This window comes from Anopheles stephensi, chromosome 3 (assembly GCF_013141755.1).
Source record: "Anopheles stephensi strain Indian chromosome 3, UCI_ANSTEP_V1.0, whole genome shotgun sequence".
In the NCBI taxonomy this organism is placed as follows: Eukaryota; Metazoa; Arthropoda; class Insecta; order Diptera; family Culicidae; genus Anopheles; species Anopheles stephensi.
The window spans coordinates 7,316,732-7,336,708 of NC_050203.1; the positions used below are offsets into that span (position 1 = coordinate 7,316,732).

Here is a 19,977-nt window from a genome sequence, read left to right on the forward strand (position 1 = left end):
CCGGATCATTAAGCCTAGTAAGCCAGAAATGACCTACAAGGTCGTTAGGTCAAGACAAGAGAGAGAGAGAGAGAGAGAGAGAGAGAGAGAGAGAGAAAGACCACCAAAACCTTTGAGATTTTTGGCTAAGAAAACTAGATGCTACAATGTCCACAAGTCGAATTTTGCTCAACGATAAAGTTTTAAAAAATGGGGAGTTTTCCCCAGATATTGCTCCAACATTTCTGCATCTGACTTGCCCTTAACCGTAGGTGACAGATGCCTAATTCATGTGGGGACAGTGTTATTACAATGGTGTGACTTGTGCGCCATACTGTCTAAGACATGCGGACGCTTATGACCAGGCAAACCCCTGCATTATGATCCGATGCACTTTTTGTTTCGGAGATGCACATGTGCTTGTTGTACGGTGACTATGGTAAAGCATGCAGTTCCATATTCCGTTGCGTGTGTGTCCCCCCCAGGAAATGGGGAAGAGTTGAATTTATTTCATCACGTTTGCTTTACATCTGCAAGCTTTCCCCATTCACCATTGCTACTTGGCAGCAGCGTGCATAGACAACGTGCCGCAAACGTAATCCGGAAGTGCGATGGCCGCACAATGGCGTCACAATAACGGCAATCATCACACAACCGGAAGCATGGAAGCACAATGCCGTCCAACGCTAGAACTGACCTAACGAAAGTAGCTTGTAAGTGAAAGGGCCCCCGAATTACATGCTGACCGTGTTGAAATGGGCTCATATAATTATAATAAATAAGAGGGTAAAATATTAAAATACTTGAAGAACTTTCAAGGACATCCTTTGGATTTTCCCTTCTTATCCGTCCCTTTCATCACACACGTTTGCGGATGATGATAATGTGAGGCTAATTTGCTCCAACTCCAACTGCTGACAGTGTGGATCATGGCAGCAAATAAACGCCAACCAGGCCAATATACTGCATCCGAGGCCGAGCAGAACCTCCGGTAAAATCATTGCCCAAACGTGATTGCACGTACACATTTGGGGGGGGGGGGGGGGGGGGGGGGGGGGGGGGGCAGAACGCGGCCGTAACCGAGATAAAGAACTTTGTTTCAAGTGCTGGCTGGCTGGCCGGTTGGTGGTGTTGTGTGTTTACCGAAGAAATGCACGTGTGCAGATTGCAAAAGAACAATACCGGACCGCACCGACCATAAATGAAGAAGGCCAGGCTCATCTGATCTGGTGTTGTTGTTGTGTAGCATAATTTTGCATAGTCTCGGGTCCCGGGTCATGTGTGCAAAACGTATTCTTTGTCCCTGCTTTCTTTGTTTTGTGGCATCTTGTGCTTCACAAGCCGTTTTCACCGTGCACGTATTAAATTGAGAAAACAGAAAGGGAAATGGGTTTTTCGCTGGAAGGAAGTGTCTGGCTCAAAGACAAAAGAAGAAAGCGGCTGACCCGTTTTTCGGGTACCCGTCCCGCGTACCCCGATGTTACTGCGTACGACGGTGACGACGCACGATGAATGAAAATGAGCAAGAGCGGCTCAAGTATTTAGGTTGTACAGAACTCAAGTGAGCGTCGTTCCCGGCGACTTGCCAGGACTGCCGGGGTGTAAGAGTGCTAATGTACGACGAGCTCGGTTGTTGGTGGACCTCTGCCCGGGGTCCACATCATATTACGCAAAGAGGAAGCCAGAAGCACCCCGAAGTGAACTCATGTTTCGCATGCAATTTATGAACCAGTGCGGTCAAGAGGAGCGAACGGTTAGTGATACTGGAACGGCAATTACATTCTCTGCACGAGTTCCTCTGCACCTTGGGTACAGCTCCATGATGGATGAGTCGAAATTAGAGCCATTGTTTAAAGAAAATATAAACTAGAAGAAGGTTTAACTCAGATTTATAGAGACTTTCCATTAGTTTTTCTCATCTGATAAAAACCTAAAAGGCATCAAGTTTCAAAAAATCAGTCTTATTAATCGTCAGTTGATGGCTCCTTACATCCTTGAGCTAGAACTCCTCCAATAAGGAAAATCCATGACTCTTAATCGAGCTAGGCAAGTTCTGCACACATCTTGTCTAGTGACAAACTAGCAATGCCTCACTAAAAGCTTCTTATAGACAAAAATTAGTAAAGCTAGAATAATTTACCATAGCTAATCAGGGCCAGATCGGACTCAACTGAGATAGAGTCTCGTCAGCTATCCTTCCAGGAAAAAAACTAATAAATTCGTTCCATAATTAGAAAGCCTATTAACCAAAAAAATTCACAGGAAACGCTCCAAGTCATGATTTTGAGGCACATAATTCAATTCAGCACCCAGACATTTGGCACCGTTCACCTTCCAGCAGCATAAGTTCGCCCATAAGAACATAAGAACGGTGAGTCATCATCGATGGAACCGAACCGCGGTGCGTTTTGGATCTCGCGACCGTCCAACTCCCGTCCCCACCAGTAGTTTATCATTTCGTGTGTGTGTTTTTTTCTCCTTTAATTCAATTTAATACAACATCTCACCCTCTGGTGTGATGCCCTGCCTTGCGATGACTTAAAATAGTGCGAGGGCACAATTGTTGGACATCGTGCATCCGTCCTACGTCGAGGTGTCGTCTCGTTGTCATCGTCGCTCGGCCACACATTCCAGCGGATCCAGTTTGGCGATCTGTCTGCGTGAAAGGGGTGTGTTGAGGGAGGGAAGGCGTTAGTCCCAATTGCCGTACACATCAACGACACAACACGCATTGCACTGGTTCGCCCGAAGCAAGATACATAAACGGGGGAACGGAACGGAAGTGGCGGTTCGGTGGTTTTTGATGGTGGTCCAATTTGAATGCCTTTTTTTCGCACCCTTTTTGTGAAGGATGTGTGTGTGTGTGTGCGTGCGTGTGCGAGTTGGCGACTTCCCTTCCGACTTCCTACATTCACAATGAGGGGTTTGGTTCTCGCGTAAGCGCCTTCCGTCTGGAGATTGTCCAGTAAATTAAATTAAATTGTTACTGCAACTCTGCGTGTAGCTGTGTGTGTGTGTGTGCGCAACCGGAAGGGAAATGATGACGCACCTTAACACAAAAATGATGCATAAATATGAAGCCGATCATGGTGACGTGGTCTAGGACGAATATGGCAACAAACGTTGGACATCAAGTGGGACCTACTGCGAGTGATCGAACAATGCACGATTTCACTCTTCATTGAGGCTAGTTTCCGATATGCAACTAACCTAACTTTGGCTCTACAACCTAAAGAGGTCTTGTACTGTCATTACTCGCTTATCCGTCACATTGGAGACACTAGGGAAAGTGTTCCTAATACGAAACGCGATCATTATACACTTTCTCATGCTCAAAAACGAACTCCCGTAAGCATTTGCAATACATGTTTTCTAATTATGCATGCCACAAAACCAACCAAGAGTTTACTAAAAGTGACAGCTTGTTGCCATTCGTCTATCGTTATCATACGAGTAGTCAACCGCTTCACACGTTATCTCCTCTGTGAGCCGAACTCGCGCATTTATTTAAGCGTCGATGACGATGGTGATGACGAAATCGAATATTGTCAAGCTTACTTCAAACGTGCGTCCCTCCCGGGCTCCCAGCTCAATGTGGGCAGCAACTGGCTGACTGATTGCGCCAACTGATAGGGAAAAGAAGCAGCAGCCAAAAAAAAAAACCCCCCAACCACAACAGACCACTTTCCGCGATTAGCTTCAACTTTTTATGCTCGTTGAATGGGTGGATCTGAGCTTGCTTTTGGGGGCGATTCTTGGAATGCTCGCGATTGGCAGCGTTCGGTTCCAACTTCCAGAAGTGATTCTGCAATTTTATGGAGCACGCGATTCGTGGAAATGCCCGTATTCCATAGCCGACCGAACATATTGATTGTTGGGTAAAGTATTCACCTCACTTTATGATTTGTTCACAAAAGTCACATATATACGAAGTCATTAGTTGCATTAAGGTAGAGTGTGCTAACACGTGACTTCCGCTCGAGACTTATTTTAAATGCAGAATAATCTTATGTCTCATTTCAACGGAATTAATTACAGCGGCCGGGGGAATTGATCTATCTAAAACAATTATCAAAAGGCTGTAGCTCGCGCAAAAGGCACGTTTAAGCATTTAATCACAGGGACACAACGCTCACGCGCTAAACGTAGAGATATACTCCGCTGGCCATTCTTGTTTTGGAAGGGCCTTTCGTATGTCTTATCTTATCTTGGTTGCGCTGTGCAAGAGGGCCATGAACAGTGGCAGCAGCATTATTCGCAGCGCAATTTCTTTTCCTGTGCTATCGTTTAGCGTAGGTGAGGGCGAGCGATCGTTCTTTGGTTTTCGCGTTTAGGTAGGTTTGATCGCGATTAAATGTCACAAAAACACACTTGGATATAGCACATAAGGCAGAGAATTTCGGTAGATATCCAAGTAAAAACAAAATTAGGTCCTAACACACAGCTTCATACACAATTTGGGTGAATAATCGATCACAAGAGACCCCTCTAAAATACTAGAGCGAGGAGTGAACGTTTGAAAATAGAATCAAATTTAAATACACATTTCCTCATTGCTTGCTCACTCACTTGTACGCACACGGGAAGATCGAAGAAAACGGGGTCACACATTTAATGGGGAACTCTTTCTCCTCAGCCGCCTTTGCACTGCGAACGACGGTCGAGAGGAGTTGTTGAGAGGTCGGTTAAGCATTTTCCAACCCGCCATAAAAATTGGCCTTTCCGAACAGATAGTGCTCGAGTGCGTGTGCGGGTGGAGCTAAAGAGTTGCAGTCGGAGGAAGAAATTTGATGCCCCCAAAACACGGGGAGAGAGAGAGAGAGAGAGAGAGAAACAAAGATGCTTTGCTAAGGGGTGCAATGTGAGTATTGCAAGAAAATGTATCACCCTCCATTGGAAAGAAAGAATTGTGTTGAGATAGTTATTCTAAGCTTGGTACTAGCATCTTGGACATCTCCCCGAACAGATCTGTTTGTAGTATGTTTTTGTCGGAAAAATATTGTGAAATTACATGCCCATGAGTTTGTTGAAAACTCCACCCCGAAAGATGCGCAGATTGCCACGAAAAACCATGTCCGTCTGGGGTACAGTGAAAGTGGAAAAATACCGCCAAAAGGCAAAAAAAAACTGACTTTGTTTGGGTTGGTGGTTTGTGCTTAATCGTGCTTAAAATCTCATTAAAATGGAAGGGAAAATTTGATTTAAAAGTGGTGGAAATTCTGAGGTACGCGCCCACAGGAAAGATTGATGACAGTTTAACTTCATTTTATATTGTTTGATGATATAATAAAGCTTCACCAATAATAAGGTATGAGAATGCTACTTATAACATTAATTATTAAGCCACTAACTCTACAAGTAAGTGTCACAGAAAACAGCTAAACAAACCGAAGATAAACATGAGAAACTGAGGTCTCGCCAGAGATGCATCCACTAGCAGAGACACTAGCCGATATTTTGACGGAACAAATAATCATACTCGAGAGCCGAATTTCCGTTTCACTGTCTTCACGCAGAAGCACGGCACGTGTTTTGGGTAATGTTGTGTCTTGGCTCTGCAAAAAACCGGCAGCAAACTCGTCTGTCTGTCTGTCCGTCCGTCTTATGCTCATCTCTTCAAGCAGGTTACATATTTTCCGTGTTGCTTTTTTAGTTACTCGTGCCCGTCTTTTATTATTCTATTTCAGCATTGCATGAACGTTGGGAGGGAAAACCGCCTTATTTTTTCGGCCTTTCCTTTTCCTTTGCTTTGTCGGCGCCAAGTGTCTTGCCGGGGGAGTCGGTTTCCTTCCACCGATTTTTATTTTAGGAGAAAGTGAAACCACCTTTGCTTGCTTTGCTGCTTTTCCTAGGGCCAGCTGCTGCCATTGTGTGTGTGTTTGGTTAATGCTTAGTTAATTACATCAAACCAACAACGGCAGAGCGCGAGCGCGCACATGAGAGCATAATTCAAGATCTGGATAATCGCATGACGCAATGCAAACGGTAGCCAAATCCGTGAGTCGCGTTCGGTGAAATGGAAAATGAACGCGCGGCGACCGTTACTAGCGAAAACGGCGGGGGAAATGGATGCTCTTGATTATGCTAACAGATTGGCTAATTAATGTTTCGACGTATCTAGGTTGACGTAAGTCGAAAAAAAAGAGCAAGGAAAATTAGTACAACTCCGTCGAGAGATAAAGGTTTAATTTTCTTATGTTTGTTATTTAAATGTGAGCGTTTCGAACAAGTTTTATCATGCATACGGAACCGTTGTTAATGAGTCACTGCGATACACGCACCATCGTTAAGCCTTCCATCGAACGTATCCAATTCCACCCAACCAACACCCAACCCAACTGAAGTTTCTTATTTCATACCACGAAAATAAACTTCCATTAACACGGGCAGACATTTCGCATAAAATAACGGGCCTGATGGGCAGACTGGCAAGTACTGCTAGCAATGCATCATAAGAGGGGCGTATATGAAAGAAAGTGGCAAGAAAAACTACAAAACAACCAATTCAAACATTGATTCATCCCAAATCATCCGCGAATGGCATCGACAACACAAACAACTCCATTAACTCATGTTTCGCATTTCGTGGCGCCCGAAAAACGCCAAACGGAACACATTCGCCGCGGATCAATATAATCGCCACCCCAAAAAGAGGAAAGGAAGGAAACGAGGCTTACACCTATCCATCAGTGGCTCGCTCCCAGCTCAGGGGGATGATTGCACGTGTGGCAAGCTAATTCCGGGCGGATTGATTTGAGGAGAAATGTTCGTCCGAAGAATGATAAATATGCTTCGGGCGAGTGCAATTGCTTTCACCATTTGATAATGGCCACAAAGTGGATTGGGTTGGAAGATGTATCGAAAAAAGGCTTCATACATTCGCTACAAACACACGCTGCTTCTTCCATCTTGAATCTAGTTAACCCACAAGCCCAAATTTCCTCTCATCCGTAAGGTGGCGCAAAGCCGCGATCTGCCTTCCGTCGTTCCGTTAGCCTTGAAAATGGAGGTGGTATACATAAGCCCCTGTGGGACCTGTTTTTTCGCTTCGTCGTCAATTAATTCATCCCGAAAGCAATGGATTCAGCGAAGCAAATGTAGCAAACAAGATTCGATGGTGTTAGATAACGGTAAGCGAGAAGTTAGGAAGCGTCTTTCTTCTGGCTAACGGGGATTTGGTTTGCTATTTAAATAAGATGTAGAAAAGCCAAAGCATGGGCAAATAACGCCGATTTAAATATACATATGCGTATAATTGGGAGAGTGCGTTCGTTGGATGCCTGATTCTAGCAAGCATCAATATACCCTACTGAACGAAAGGAGCAAGAGAAGAGCAAGAGATCTGAAGAACATTAAATGCGTTAGGTGGATATCTTGGCTAGTTTGCTAATCAGGGCTAATGATTCTATCTTATAATTGTTCAAGTTACAGATAGCTAGTTGATAGACATGGATCAGCAAGGCGCTCTATGAACCTAATATCTGCAAATACCTTTTGACTTCGTTATCATTTGGTTTGAAGCAGTCGTTAGTTAAGTTAGTGACGACGTTTTCTTGAGAAAGCTTCCTAGCGTCTATCTAAAGCAACAAATATAAAGCAAAACTGGATAATCTCACCCTGCCGACTATCGTTAAGCTTTCTGAAGCAAAAAGGATAGAGCAGCTTTTCGTCAAGGACACGATTTAACCTCACCATTTACTTAAAAACATGTTTTTGACAGCCCACCACCAGATGACAGATGCCACCCACCTAGCAGAATACATCATGGCATCCTGCGACGAAGCAATCAGAGGATATTAACGTAGTGCAGTGTAGTTGTGGAAAGGGTTTCATCCTTTCTTCAGAATTGCAACAATGTTTACACCCTAGCAAACATTGCCGAGATTGAAGGTTACAACAGAGGGCACACAGCAATACAATATGTTCTCCATATGCTGCACCATCCACATCGAGCTTATCTCATCCCTTCACACTATCACAGAGAAAGAGAGTGGATAAAATGCGTTGGAACAAAACTGGCACAAGTTCAGCCACAGTCGCCCAACACCCACACAAACTTATCACAAAAAAGGGCAACCACCGTGTGAGTGTGTATGTGGGTTTGCATGCTATTTTTTGTCGATTATCGTTTGGTTCGATTTTATCATCAAAACGTGCGTGATAGGCAGACCGAATCAACAAATGTTCCGAGTTTCCATTAGCTCCAACGCTCTTGTGCGAAGCGTTGTCATTATTATTGGAGCACTTTGGGGTAGGTTCACTCTCTCGCTCACCAGAGCTTCCCGTGACGTTTGAGCTAGAGCCTTGCACAACTGAACGCTTCTTGTGCCTGGATGGAAGGACACAAAACCCGCCTCGTGATGTCCTGCTTCGCACGCAATATCCTTCCTTCGCCCAAGACCCGTGACGCCCGAAACAATAAACATAAACAATCCGCACACTGGACGGTGGGGAGAGCCGTTTTTTTCTTCTCTCTTACCTTATAACACTGGATCTCGTCTAGGACGATCTCGGACTGGCGCAGGACATGGTCGACCTCTTCGTACACCTCCCGCTCCAGGTCGGTGGGGGCCGCATTTTCGAAGTCAAGAAACACGTCGTACGTTTTCGGTGTGCAGCAGGTTGATTCATCCCGTGCCAGCAGGCTTAGTAACTTCCCCATGACTCACGTGTGTTGTGTGTGTTTGGTATTATTATATATATATACGGAATGAGCAAAAAATATTTCACCTTTTCGTTTTGCTACGATAATAGACTCACTCACAAAACTACCACAGTCGCACACTGACACAACACACTGGAATGGAAGCGCGAAACGTCACCCACTGTTAATTGTTGACGTCGTCGTTGTCGTGATTAGATCAGGCCAGGCACAATGACGATTGATTGTGATAAAAAAGCACTATTCACCGATTTTCAGTAGGGAATCACTTTCATCGTACACATACACTTCACTTCGTTTGACGATAGGAAGTAGGAAAGAGAACAAATTACATTAAAAACACTGTTAAAATCGCACAAAACATGACAGCATCACAGTATCATCACCATGCATATCTGTGCCTACTCGAATGAAGTACCTCGAACACGCACTGAACTCACTTTTCAGCTAATGAAAAACCCTCCGAAAAAGCTCTCCCACGACGATGGGTGGGCAATAAGATGGGGAAAATTATTTATACAACGAAACCGTATCTCCAAAAATATATCCACAGGTACACTCACACGCACGCACGCACTATCAAACCGAAGAAGCGTTTAATTTAGCCTTAAAAATATACGCTTTATACGCTGACCTCCTACTGACAGAGGCATTTGGAAGCCGCGCAAAAATGTTCCATCCGCAATACACGCACTCACATCAAACAATTACCAAAACGAAACAATCTTAAAAGTCACGAAGGAATTTTGCAAAATAAAAACTTCAAAAATTGTAGCTTCCCTTAGTGGGTGAGTGGGTTCCGGTACAGCTGGAGGATATCGTGTTTTTTTTTTTTTGGCAAAAGATTTCTTTCCATCAGAATCCTTCCCAGAACGGGTCCTTTGTTTGGTGTCCGTATATGCCGTTTATGGCCACCTTGGGACCTTACACCCTATACGTGTTACAGAATTAACCCTCGGTACGGTGCTCGGCAGGAGGTGAGAAATCAAATAAGACTTTCGGTATGTTTTGGGCTAACTTGGCATTCTCTCACACCATAAACTACACTGAGAATGGTGTAAGTGTAGCGTTTTGATGTAAAATATAACAATTTCCGTAAGTAGAGCTGTTAAAAATAATAGTAATTTATGTCTGTTAAGTGCTACTGGTAAATATTCTTTTAACTGCTACAATAATCCTATCAGAAAAAAGATATGATTTTTTTAAGATGTTTTGCATCTCACTATCTCTTTTTCTCTCCTTCGCGTTTTATCTCGCTCTCACACTCGTGTGCTGCAAAAATTCACACTTCTCAACATTCGTTCACAAACACACTCAAATGCGAGCGTTGATCATCATTTTTGTTTGCTCTCGCTCTCTCGCACGCTCTGGATGTACTTCACGAGAGAGAGAGAGAGAGAGAGAACGAATTTCGTTCCAGCATCAACCGCGGCGATAGCTCCGTAAAAGGAAGGTTGTTCTTATCAACACAATTCCCCGTCCGCGGATGTGTGCGTGCGTGGCTGTACGTGTGTATGCTGCGACGACGCGCTGTAATGCTGGTGTCCCGTGTGTGTTGTTTTGTCCGCTTCAGCTGTATTTAATAATGCGAACCCGGGAGGGCGCGCGCAAACAGAGCGGCAAAGATGAACAAGACATGAAATTGGAATTGGATACACTGTTGGCTCGTTCATGGCACACTATTTTTATCGCAATTCGTGGTCGCACTATCACGCACCGAAAAAACACCAACCATACACACAAAACCGCCGTGCAAGATGTTTCGGACAAGGAGGAGGTGTTGACTAGGAAGTGGAGTTGAGTCGCTGCCTGTTCACTGTTCACGATTTAATTAATTTATTCTTCACTATTGCGTACACGGCAATGAATGTGTTTCGTTCAACCCGCAACAGAACGCATCTAAATTACTCTCGATAGTGTTGGACTTTTGCATGTATGTGGTTTGTTTGTGATTTTTTTTTCTTTGCTGCCTTGCAGCAGCCGCGTCGCTGTGCGGTTTTGTGTATGGAATCCAACCACCATACAGCAGCACAATACGGAAAGGAGATCTATTGTTTCACCTTGCATCTAATACACTATAGTCACTGGTAATCGGGACCGAATTCTTTCGGGTTTCGCGTAAAAATATCGATGGACAACAAACGGCGATTCAATCCAGACTGTCTTTATTCCGCGAACAACACGCACAGAGAGCCCCAACACGCTCACAGCTAAAGTGGTATTTACACACGCCGTGTGGTAGTCGACAAGTGGAATGATGCACGCACGCAGTTTTATGCAAAGAAACGGAACGGAAACAAATCGATATAGGACAGAAAATTGTTTAAATATTATTTCCATTATAAAAACACTAGAACAGTTGATAACCTATTGAATTATACGAAAAACCAAATAATGTATCAATTTAGCGTTTTCCGATCACAGCTGTCATCGTCCTTCTGTCATTCTGCCAATCTGTCAACTAGATGAACCAGCCTGCTCGATACCAGAACTGTCAACGTACCATGTGAAACACGCGCTCGGACAAAACAACGTCGGTATTTCGCGCATGGTGTTAACGAAATCAGTTTCAAGTGCAAAATAATGGTTAAAGTAGCTGCCAAAAAAGGTGCGGCAACACCTAGTGTGGGTGCAACAAAATCACCGGCCTCTGTAAAGAAAGCAGGTGGTGCAAAACCAGAAGGATTGAGGAAAAGAAAAAGGGTAATGTTGTGATGTACACTCCCGGTGGGGGAGAACCCACCGGCTAACATAACATCTGCAAAATTCAATAACTTATAGTACTTTCTTTAAATTTTAGACGAAAAAGACCAGCAAGCGAGGCGGAAAAAACAGACATGGTGGTATCGTTTTCATCAAGCACCTGCCGAAAGGGTTCGACGAGGATGCGTTGTCGCAATTCTTCAGCCAGTTCGGTGAAGTGTCGAAGGTGTGTGTTGCCCGATCGAAGGCAACGCACCAGGTACAAGGGTACGGGTACGTGCAGTTCAAATTCTACGAGGTAGCGGAAATTGCAGCCAGCGCCGTGAACAACTACATGCTGTTTGGGCGTGTGCTAAAGACGAGCGTTCTGCCCAGGGAGATGAGACAAGTGCCTCGCAACTTTGGCCGTGTGTTCAAATCTGAGGCGGGCTGTGTGGCCTTCCATCAGCAGCGGTTGGAGCGTCGGGTGACGAACATAAACAAGCCCCTAGGACACCAGAACGCTCGTGAGCGATGCTTGAAGCAACTCGGTCGTATGAAGCGTGCGGAACAGGTGTTGCGCGATGCGGGACTCGAGGTGCCGGAGATGCAAAACTGCCTGTCGAAGCTGAAGGAACAAGTAGGCTTACTGAAGGGAGCGGTTCGGGAAGATTTGGAGAAAAGAGCTACGGCTGTTGCGGATGCTGCTGCTGCGAAGGTTGCTGCTGCTAACACTGCTACAACTACTGATAAAGCTGCTAAAACTGAAGTTGCTGCTGCTGTTGGTGCATCGGAAGCAGCGAACAAAAAGGCGGAAACCACCGATGAACAGGGAAAGGACAATGATAACGACGACGACGATGATGGTGATGACGAGGAACTCCAGCAAATGTCATGCGATTGGAAAACGGTAGGAAAGACAAAAACTACCAATGAAAAAGAAGATGAAGCAATCCAAAAGGAAAAGGCAATCAAACAGGCACAAGCGACAGTGAAGAAGCTCGCTGAAGGAACCATTAAAACACCTGAATTGAACACAAGCAAGCAGCAGAAGCAGAAGCAAGGTGGCAATCAGCAGAAGCAGAAGCAAGGTGGCAAGCAGCAGAAGCAGAAGCAAGGTGGCAAGCAGCAAGTACCTTCAACGGAGAACGCGGAACAGAAAAAGAAGCAAACGACGAACAAGCTAGCAAACCAGCAGCAAAAGCAGACTAAACAAACTAAACAATCTTTGCTGGAAAAGAAGCAGCAAAGCAAAGAGAAGAAGAAGGTCGTACAGGAGAAAACACAACCCCAAAAGGAAAAACCTTCGTTGGCGGGCAAGAAGCAAAGCGAGAAAAAGCTGCCCGTAGCTTCGGTGGAGAAAAAGCAAGCGAAAAAGGAGAAGCAGTCTACGTTTGCGAAGAAGCAAACGGTCGAGTCGCCTGTAGCGACGACTTCGCCGAAAGTAAAACGTAAGCTTTCCATGAAAGACGCACCGAAGCCTGCTAAGATGGTTCGAAAGGTGAAGTAATGGCCAGGTGCAGGTCATGAAAGCCGGGGAAACCCATACGGCCCCGGGTGTAGTTGTGTAAGAAAAACGTCTAGTAAGTTCCGGCCGAGACTGGGGCCAGTGAACGGTTGCTTGGAAACGAGTGGTACCTAGATGTAAAGTACGTTAAAAAGGATTAAAGTGCGGATGTGTCCGTTTGAATTTTTTTCTGAATAAATATTAATTTGTACAACCGTATTTGTGTACGATTGGAAAACTATTTTCTTGGGATGTTAAGTCGGCCATCTATTACTTCGATCCTTAAAAAAGCTGATTCGATTGTTCATCATAAGGAAGCATCTTCAGGGACTTTCTGCACCACAGCCAGAATTTGTAACAGCGGGAAGTTTGATAGATGGCTCGTTGTACACAGGTATCGTCGTCCAAAGGGTTTCGCTTTCTAAGATGTCTTTTACTTCGGAAGGCCTTCTTTAGAACTATTTTACTCTTCTAAGCCTCATCTTTCCCATGGCGATAACGGCGCTGGTCTACACACGGCAGGACCGGGAATCAAATCCCATCCAGACCGCCTCCCCGTACGTAGGGCTGACTACTTTACTACGGGTAAAATTAAGTCACAGAAAGCAAGCAATGGCAGGCCGCGACCTCTCGAGGTTGTAGTGCCACGGAAAAAAAGCCTCATCTTCCGATAGTCCAAGGGAGAGTTTGACTTAAGAGCTTGTCCTACAAAGAGATCTCGTTGACATAGTTAAGATAAGTTAGATAGTAATCGTAATCGAAAGCGACAAGTAAGTGTAAGCTTTAATTTCCAAAGGACCTCTTAATCGAGTCTCGTCGTCTAGGATGTCCTCATAGTCGAAGGAATCTCACAGTCCGCGCTTTATCTATTGAGGGATCGTTCAGGTACCTTATGAATCAACAGATCAAGAAATCGAAGTGCTACCTCGTCGAAGCCAAGAAATTTCGGAATCGAAGAGGCCTCGTCTCGTTGCAGGTGTCTTCCTTTCAAAGGGAATTAACCTTGCAAGAGGTTTCTCATTGTCCAAGCAGGTTCCAACAGTCATGCTCGTGATCACAGGCCATACTAGGTCCTTAGAGCTAAGCTCCCAAATGAACGCTTAGCATGGAAGGAAAGATGTATGGATGGACTGCGGATGAGCTGGTCATGTCATGAGCATGGCACCAGACAGCCCAGCTCGTAAAGCCGTATGGGGTAGCCTCGAGGAGTTGTAGGCTTCACCAGAAAAGCGCTGATAATGGTTTGGTTTGCCTATCATTCGGATATTAGCTTAAAGCATCTTATTGGCATTTTATGAAAATTTTATTACAAAAAAAAGAAGAATATGATGTTGGTGAAATGTGTGTGTGTGTGTGTGGCTTAGTGTAATGTGTGTTGTGTCTCTGTTTGTGTGTATGCGTGTGTGTGTACAGAACAAACTATTTACGTTTTCTCCTACTGTTTAGCATTCGGTTTTTCTTCTTTTAATGGATTTAAAGTTTCTAGGTTGCAAGTTTTTTTTGCCTCCCTTTTCATGCACAATTTCTATTTTCTATTTTCTTGGTTTGGTTGGTTTGTTTGCTGTTTTGACGCTGGCACCTACTATTTGTAAGTGTGCTGTTTCGATACTTACAAATTACTCTGCATTACTCTACTTGTTCTTTAACTTTTGTTTTTTGTTTTCCAGAAGAAGAGTTGGGTTTGTTCTTGCTGTTGCGATGTGTGATTTGCTTCTTGTTGCTCTAAAATCCTTACTTGTGCGTGCGTTTTTTTTAAACAAGAAATCCATTTCTATTTTAAGTTTTTCCTGGACCAATGCTGGGAACAAATTCTGGTTGTTTGTGCATTTCTTGCTTTGGGTTCTATTTCTTTCTACCAATTTCTATTTTTCATTTGTTTGTGCTGGTTTCATTATTGAGCTTCATGTTGAAGTTTTGTGCTCTCACGTTTTCATCTTCTATTGTTTACTTTGTAGCATTTGTTCTATTTGTTCTTGCTTGTTTCACTTCTCTTTGATTTCGGTTCATTGTTGTTGGAGTAAATAAATGGGTTTTGGTATGGGTTGGAGTAACGAAATGGGTTTTTACCGCATTTTTTTTCAAATTTTCAGTTACACATTCACACATACACACCCGACTCACCGAAAAAAAGGGGGTTTGTCTGTCTGATCTACCTTCTCCTGTTTTGCACATTATTCACCATTAAACGCTAGTTTTTGAGTAAGAATAAATTTATATACTTTTGTTTTGCTTTTATTTGTGTTTGTGTGTGTGTGTGTCTTGTTGTTTTGTTTGTTCGTCTGTATGTGTGTCTGTATCTTCTTCTTCTTCTGTTTTGTTGTCTATTAATATTAATAATTTGGCGAAAACGAGATGCGGCATTTTGCTTCCTTTGCTTCCTTTCTCGTGGTTTTGTTTTGTTTGTTTGTTTGTTTTATTTAATCTTCTTAAAATGTATCGTTCTAACATTGCGTTTAGCAGAGATTTATCCTTGCCTTCCTTTTTCTTTTCTTCTTCCTTTCTTTTTTATATGCTTTTTGTTATCACCGTGTTATCTTTCTTCCATTTTTTTTCTTTGCTTCAATTTGAATTTGCGCGTTTGTTTCTTTTTCGTCTGTTTTCTGTTTCAAGTGCTGCTATAAGTGTATATTTCTGTTTTTTTTGGAGATATTCTTCACACAATTGATAGTTGAATCTATCCTTTTTTTGTGCCTTTCTTGAGGGAAGATACGCACCACTACTAGGTACTACACTACCAGCTATGACACAGAAACGGGGGAAGATAAGTGGTATCCGGGAGGGAAGTACGTTTTTCTTAGGTGGATGCGGTGGCGGTGGCAATTCGATTTTTTTTATCGCTTTCACTGGTTTTCCTCTTTGTTTGTTTTTTTTTTTTGTAGCATAAGTCTTTATATTTATATATTTATATTCACGTACTGCTTTATCGATTCCCATAAAGTTATGCGTTTTTTCATTTTCTTTTGAGCACTCCATTATGCCGCCACGGCCGGCCATTACGCTCCCCACAAAAGGGAAGCGAACGTGATTTTTTTTTTGTGTGTGTATGTATGGTTTGTTGCGCTTTTTCAGGAGTAAAATTTGGAAGTACGTTAAAGCTACCTTCATAAAACTCTCGCTGTACTAGCGATGCATTAAGAGAAAAAGAGAGGGCAACCGGACAGAAAAATGGATAGCTTCAAAATAACATTCTTGTTGGCCGCATTTTATTAAGCTCGATCGAAATTATACTTCGCTTTTAGTGTAGCGTAGCGTTGAGATTTAGTTTTGTAAGAATGAGAATGCTATCGGAAGCACTGAGAACAGAAATCCGAACCATGCAGGGTTTCTCAGACCAGTTAAATATTGTAACTTCGCTTACCATTCTCTATGTAGAAAAAACATACATTCAACTTCGTAAAATCCCATCTCGACAATGGAAAACTTGGCTAGTTGACGGAGCTGTTTTTGACATAATATTTTATATGCGGTTCATACAACTTGGTTGGGGTGGTCTGGACCGGTGATGAAATCCCATCCAGACTGACTACCTTTCTACGGGTTAAATCAAGTCACAGGATGTCAGAGATGGCTTTTGGTGGTTGTAGTGCCAAAGAAAGAAAGCAAATACTACTTGGTTTCGAACTGATAATTCCCGTATCATTTCAATCGTTTTTAATCAATCTGGCACCGAACTTCACACGAAAGAGCTTGGGTTTAAATCCCAACCAGACCGTTTCAGGGAGGATATGCCTCGTAATTTGTTGTATTTTTATGAATTTTTATCGTCAGCTGTTGACAACTTCAGCTTCAACAATCAAACTCTAACAATAAAGCCAGCAATGGTGGAGCAGAGACCTTTTCGAGTTTGTGGTGGCAAAGGGGAAGAATGCTTTATGCAATAGAAAAAGCATTAAAATATCTCAACATGAAGAATAAAAAAATCTAATAGAATTACCTTTATAAATTAATTGAAGTTTAAAAAAAATGAGATATCAAACAGTATAACATCGAATCACGCAGTATAAACATGCTGCTTGACAGCTCTGACAGTCTAGTAGGCAGGTTTTCCTTAGTCGAGTTAAGATTTTACGCAGTTGAATGTTTGTTTTCCCCTTGCTGAGAAGGCTAAAGGTATCGAAATAAAGTGTTACACTGTTGAACCTAGCCTGAGAAAGCCTGTAAAACCTCTTGCTAAAAACAATGCGAAACGATACATTACGAAAAAAAAGGTAGATGATGGTGATGCTTACGACAACATATCTAATTGTATATATATATGCTACGGTGTATGTATCCTTAAGTCTACGATAAAATAATGATAGTATAAAAAAACACGTGAAGAGGACAAAAAAAAAAACAAACAAAAAACTGTTGCAAAAACAACGGAACCGTTGTGAATGCCGACTAATGTTTAATATGGCTGCGTTCACACACACAAATTCTGCTGCGAGACGCGTTTGACGATATTTGTTGCTTTTCCTTTACGCCTTCGATTTTCCTCCTTTTCTTGTACGTTTTTTTGGGTGAATTGTTCACTCTGTTTTATCTTCTTTTAATCTTTTCTTTTGCGCCTTTTTTTTTCTTCTTTCTTCGGTTAACCACTAATTTATAGCTTTTCTGCTTGCTGCTTTTCTCTTTCTGTTTCCCCCCCCTCCCATATTTCTGCTTCACTAGTCTAAGGACGCGTATAATGGCTTTGGATTTCTATTTGTTATTAATTATTTAGTAGTGAGTTTTCTTTTTTTTTCCAACGCCATCACTGCTTGGTAGTGAACGGTGGAAGGAAAAAACAAAGAGCGGGAGAGCGTTGGAGCGATCATCACGTGACTTGTTGCTACTTAGGGACAAGAATATACGAATGGTGGCGGCGGTTTTGGTACTTTTTACATAGATCAGCAATAGAAAGCAGCAGCAGCAGCAGCATCATTCGTCATCGTTCGTTTGCTTTGTATATTCGAATTGGCGCGCGTGGGTTCTTTGCTTGCACTTGCAATACACTTACACACACACAACTCACACTGCTACTTCCTATCGAGCGGGTTTGAGATTTCTACAAGGGCTTTGTTTTTGCGTTGCACTCATCACCTTCTTAAAACGCTACCAAACCTCTCGCTACTCGTTAGTAGACTGGTTCTACTCTGTGGAGGGGGGTTGTAGGGTACAATATTTGGATCCCCTTTTTTTGGGGACTTTTTTTTAATTATGCTGCAGCAAAGAAGTGAGTTGGGAGAAGAAAAACCAAACGAACGTACCTTCCATATCTGCCTTATTCTTCTTGAGCGATATTTTCTTGCCTTGAATTTTGGTTGCGCTGTTTGGGACAAAAACGGAAGGGCTTCTTTTAATGTTTAGTTTACTCTAATTTCCCCTTCATTCCATCAAAAATGTTGATCGTGATTTTCCCCCCCGAAAGAAACAAAAAAAATCGTTCGGGATGGACGACCGCTGGAAGCCAACTTTTGGGGGACAAACGAACTTAAGCTAAACATATTTTTGTGCACAAAGAACGAGGTGGTTGGTTAAGGGGGTTTTGCAACAAAATACACTAAAGCAACGAGTTCAGTTGGTGGTGATTCTAGTTAAATTGTGCGTTCGTTTTCTTTTGTATATCGGAAGTCGTAGCCGTTGTACGGGGAAGATTTGCGTTGGTCTGTGTTGGCGCGCATTTTACAATTTAAACCAATCAGAGATACTTCTTATCACAAATAGCACACATTGTGGGTGAAATAATTGTGATGTAATTGCCCTCTAACCTTATCGCGTAAAGGACCTTTGGCTATCCTTCTTCCTTTATTTTCCGTTCGGAGGTTTGCAGGACGATAGAACTTGAGCAACACTCTCGTGGTATCCAGACACACATTATTATTATTATTACACCTGCCCTGCCCTTTGATGAGTATTAATGAGTGAGAAAACGAACACAAATTGAGGGAAAAGCGCATCACACAACGATTTAAACAGGAAAACTCGATAAGGAAAAACAAAACCAAAAGAGGCTTGGGCGAGACAAACATTAAATTAAGCTGCTCCTAAACACACACAGAGATTCTTGGTGCTGTTCCATCCACTCCGCGCCGGGCTTTTCCGCTTTTCACATTTTCTTTGGTGTTTTTTTAAAATATCAACAAAAGTGCGTGCGTGCGTGCGTGTGTGTGCGGTTGGAAGAACTCGACACTTACACTTCTTTTGCATTATGATTAGAGAGCTGCCCTTTGCTTGTTACTGTGATGGAGAGCCAGGAGTAATAGGTGAATGGATTTTCCTTCTAATAATAAGGAATAGAAAATAAAGATATATATACCTCGATCATGTAGAGGTAACTAATTCGAAGAAGAAAAAAAACAAAAAAACAAACCTAAACCTACAATCCTTAATGAAAGGAGCAAAAATATCGAAGTCGAATGGCTAATGAATAAATTTGAATTACTTCGTACGTGAAAAGCTAAGAGGCCCCCTCCTCAATTACTTTGGGGCATTCTTTGTGATGTCTATGTTTGTGCGCCACATGCGTTTCTCCCTGAAACGGAGAGAGGACTTTCCCTTTTTCCCGCTTAAACCTTTCCATGTTGTGCTTTGGTTTCGATGTTACTACTACTTGTTACAACACCTTTTTTTGTTTCAAGTGTTGAATTGATTATGGAAGAAAAAAACAAACACGTCTCACAGGAACGCGAACACACAAAAGAGAGAGAGAGAGCCTTTGCTCTTGATGTAAAGCAAAACATAATGTAAGAGGAGTCGCGGAATTACTAGTCGCGGGTCTGACGTTCCTCCGTACCTTTTACCTACTACTTCCGGTGCGTCCATTTTGTTTTCTTGCATGCTTGTCGCGATAGTAATCGCCATTGCTATAACGGATATCTTGTGTCCTTTTGAATATCCTTCCCTGTCGGGGGGGATATCTACTGCTACTACTGAGCGTTAAAGAGCGCGATGAAGAATCGCTTCTAGCCGTCCCAGCATACGCAGCAAAAGCTATGGGCCACGGAACCGAAACGGAAGGAAGCATTTTTGTTCTTACGTCGGGTAGGGTATCAGTTTTTACGTGGAAGGTGTCAGTGGGGATTCTGTGGAGCGAATCCTGGTGGCGCTCTCTACCCACTGCCTCTTAGTACGGTGCAAAACGGTTGTATCCTCCTCGGTACATGGTGGCCTAAAAAAGGAAGAA

At 43.0% G+C, this 19,977-nt stretch overlaps 3 protein-coding genes across 32 annotated transcripts in view; 1 reads left to right on the plus strand and 2 right to left on the minus strand.

The window, feature by feature from the left end:
* Positions 1–10,860, minus strand: part of LOC118510469 (CYFIP-related Rac1 interactor B) — a 27,101-nt gene extending 16,241 nt beyond the window's left edge. Inside the window, exons 1-2 of one of the 9 annotated variants that reach the window (XM_036052327.1) lie at positions 10,702–10,860; positions 8,459–8,933 (exon numbers count right to left, since the gene is read on the minus strand). In XM_036052327.1, the coding sequence (XP_035908220.1) occupies positions 8,459–8,641 (183 nt within the window). In that variant the 5' untranslated portion in view covers positions 8,642–8,933; positions 10,702–10,860. The other 8 variants (XM_036052336.1, XM_036052333.1, XM_036052334.1 and 5 more) reach the window with 8 other exon arrangements.
* Positions 10,861–11,132: 272 nt separating this feature from the next.
* Positions 11,133–13,049, plus strand: LOC118510466 (MKI67 FHA domain-interacting nucleolar phosphoprotein). Its single transcript, XM_036052322.1, has 2 exons — positions 11,133–11,344; positions 11,442–13,049. Exons 1-2 carry the CDS (start codon positions 11,225–11,227, stop codon positions 12,831–12,833), a joined length of 1,512 nt encoding a protein of 503 aa, XP_035908215.1. The 5' UTR covers positions 11,133–11,224; the 3' UTR covers positions 12,834–13,049.
* Positions 13,050–14,603: 1,554 nt separating this feature from the next.
* LOC118510461 (AF4/FMR2 family member lilli) overlaps positions 14,604–19,977 on the minus strand; it is a 197,286-nt gene continuing 191,912 nt past the window's right edge. For all 22 annotated transcript variants that reach the window (XM_036052303.1, XM_036052311.1, XM_036052302.1 and 19 more), the window contains one exon: positions 14,604–19,962. In XM_036052303.1, coding sequence (XP_035908196.1) covers positions 19,918–19,962 — 45 coding nt within the window. In that variant the 3' untranslated portion in view covers positions 14,604–19,917. The remainder of the gene's footprint in view (positions 19,963–19,977) is intronic.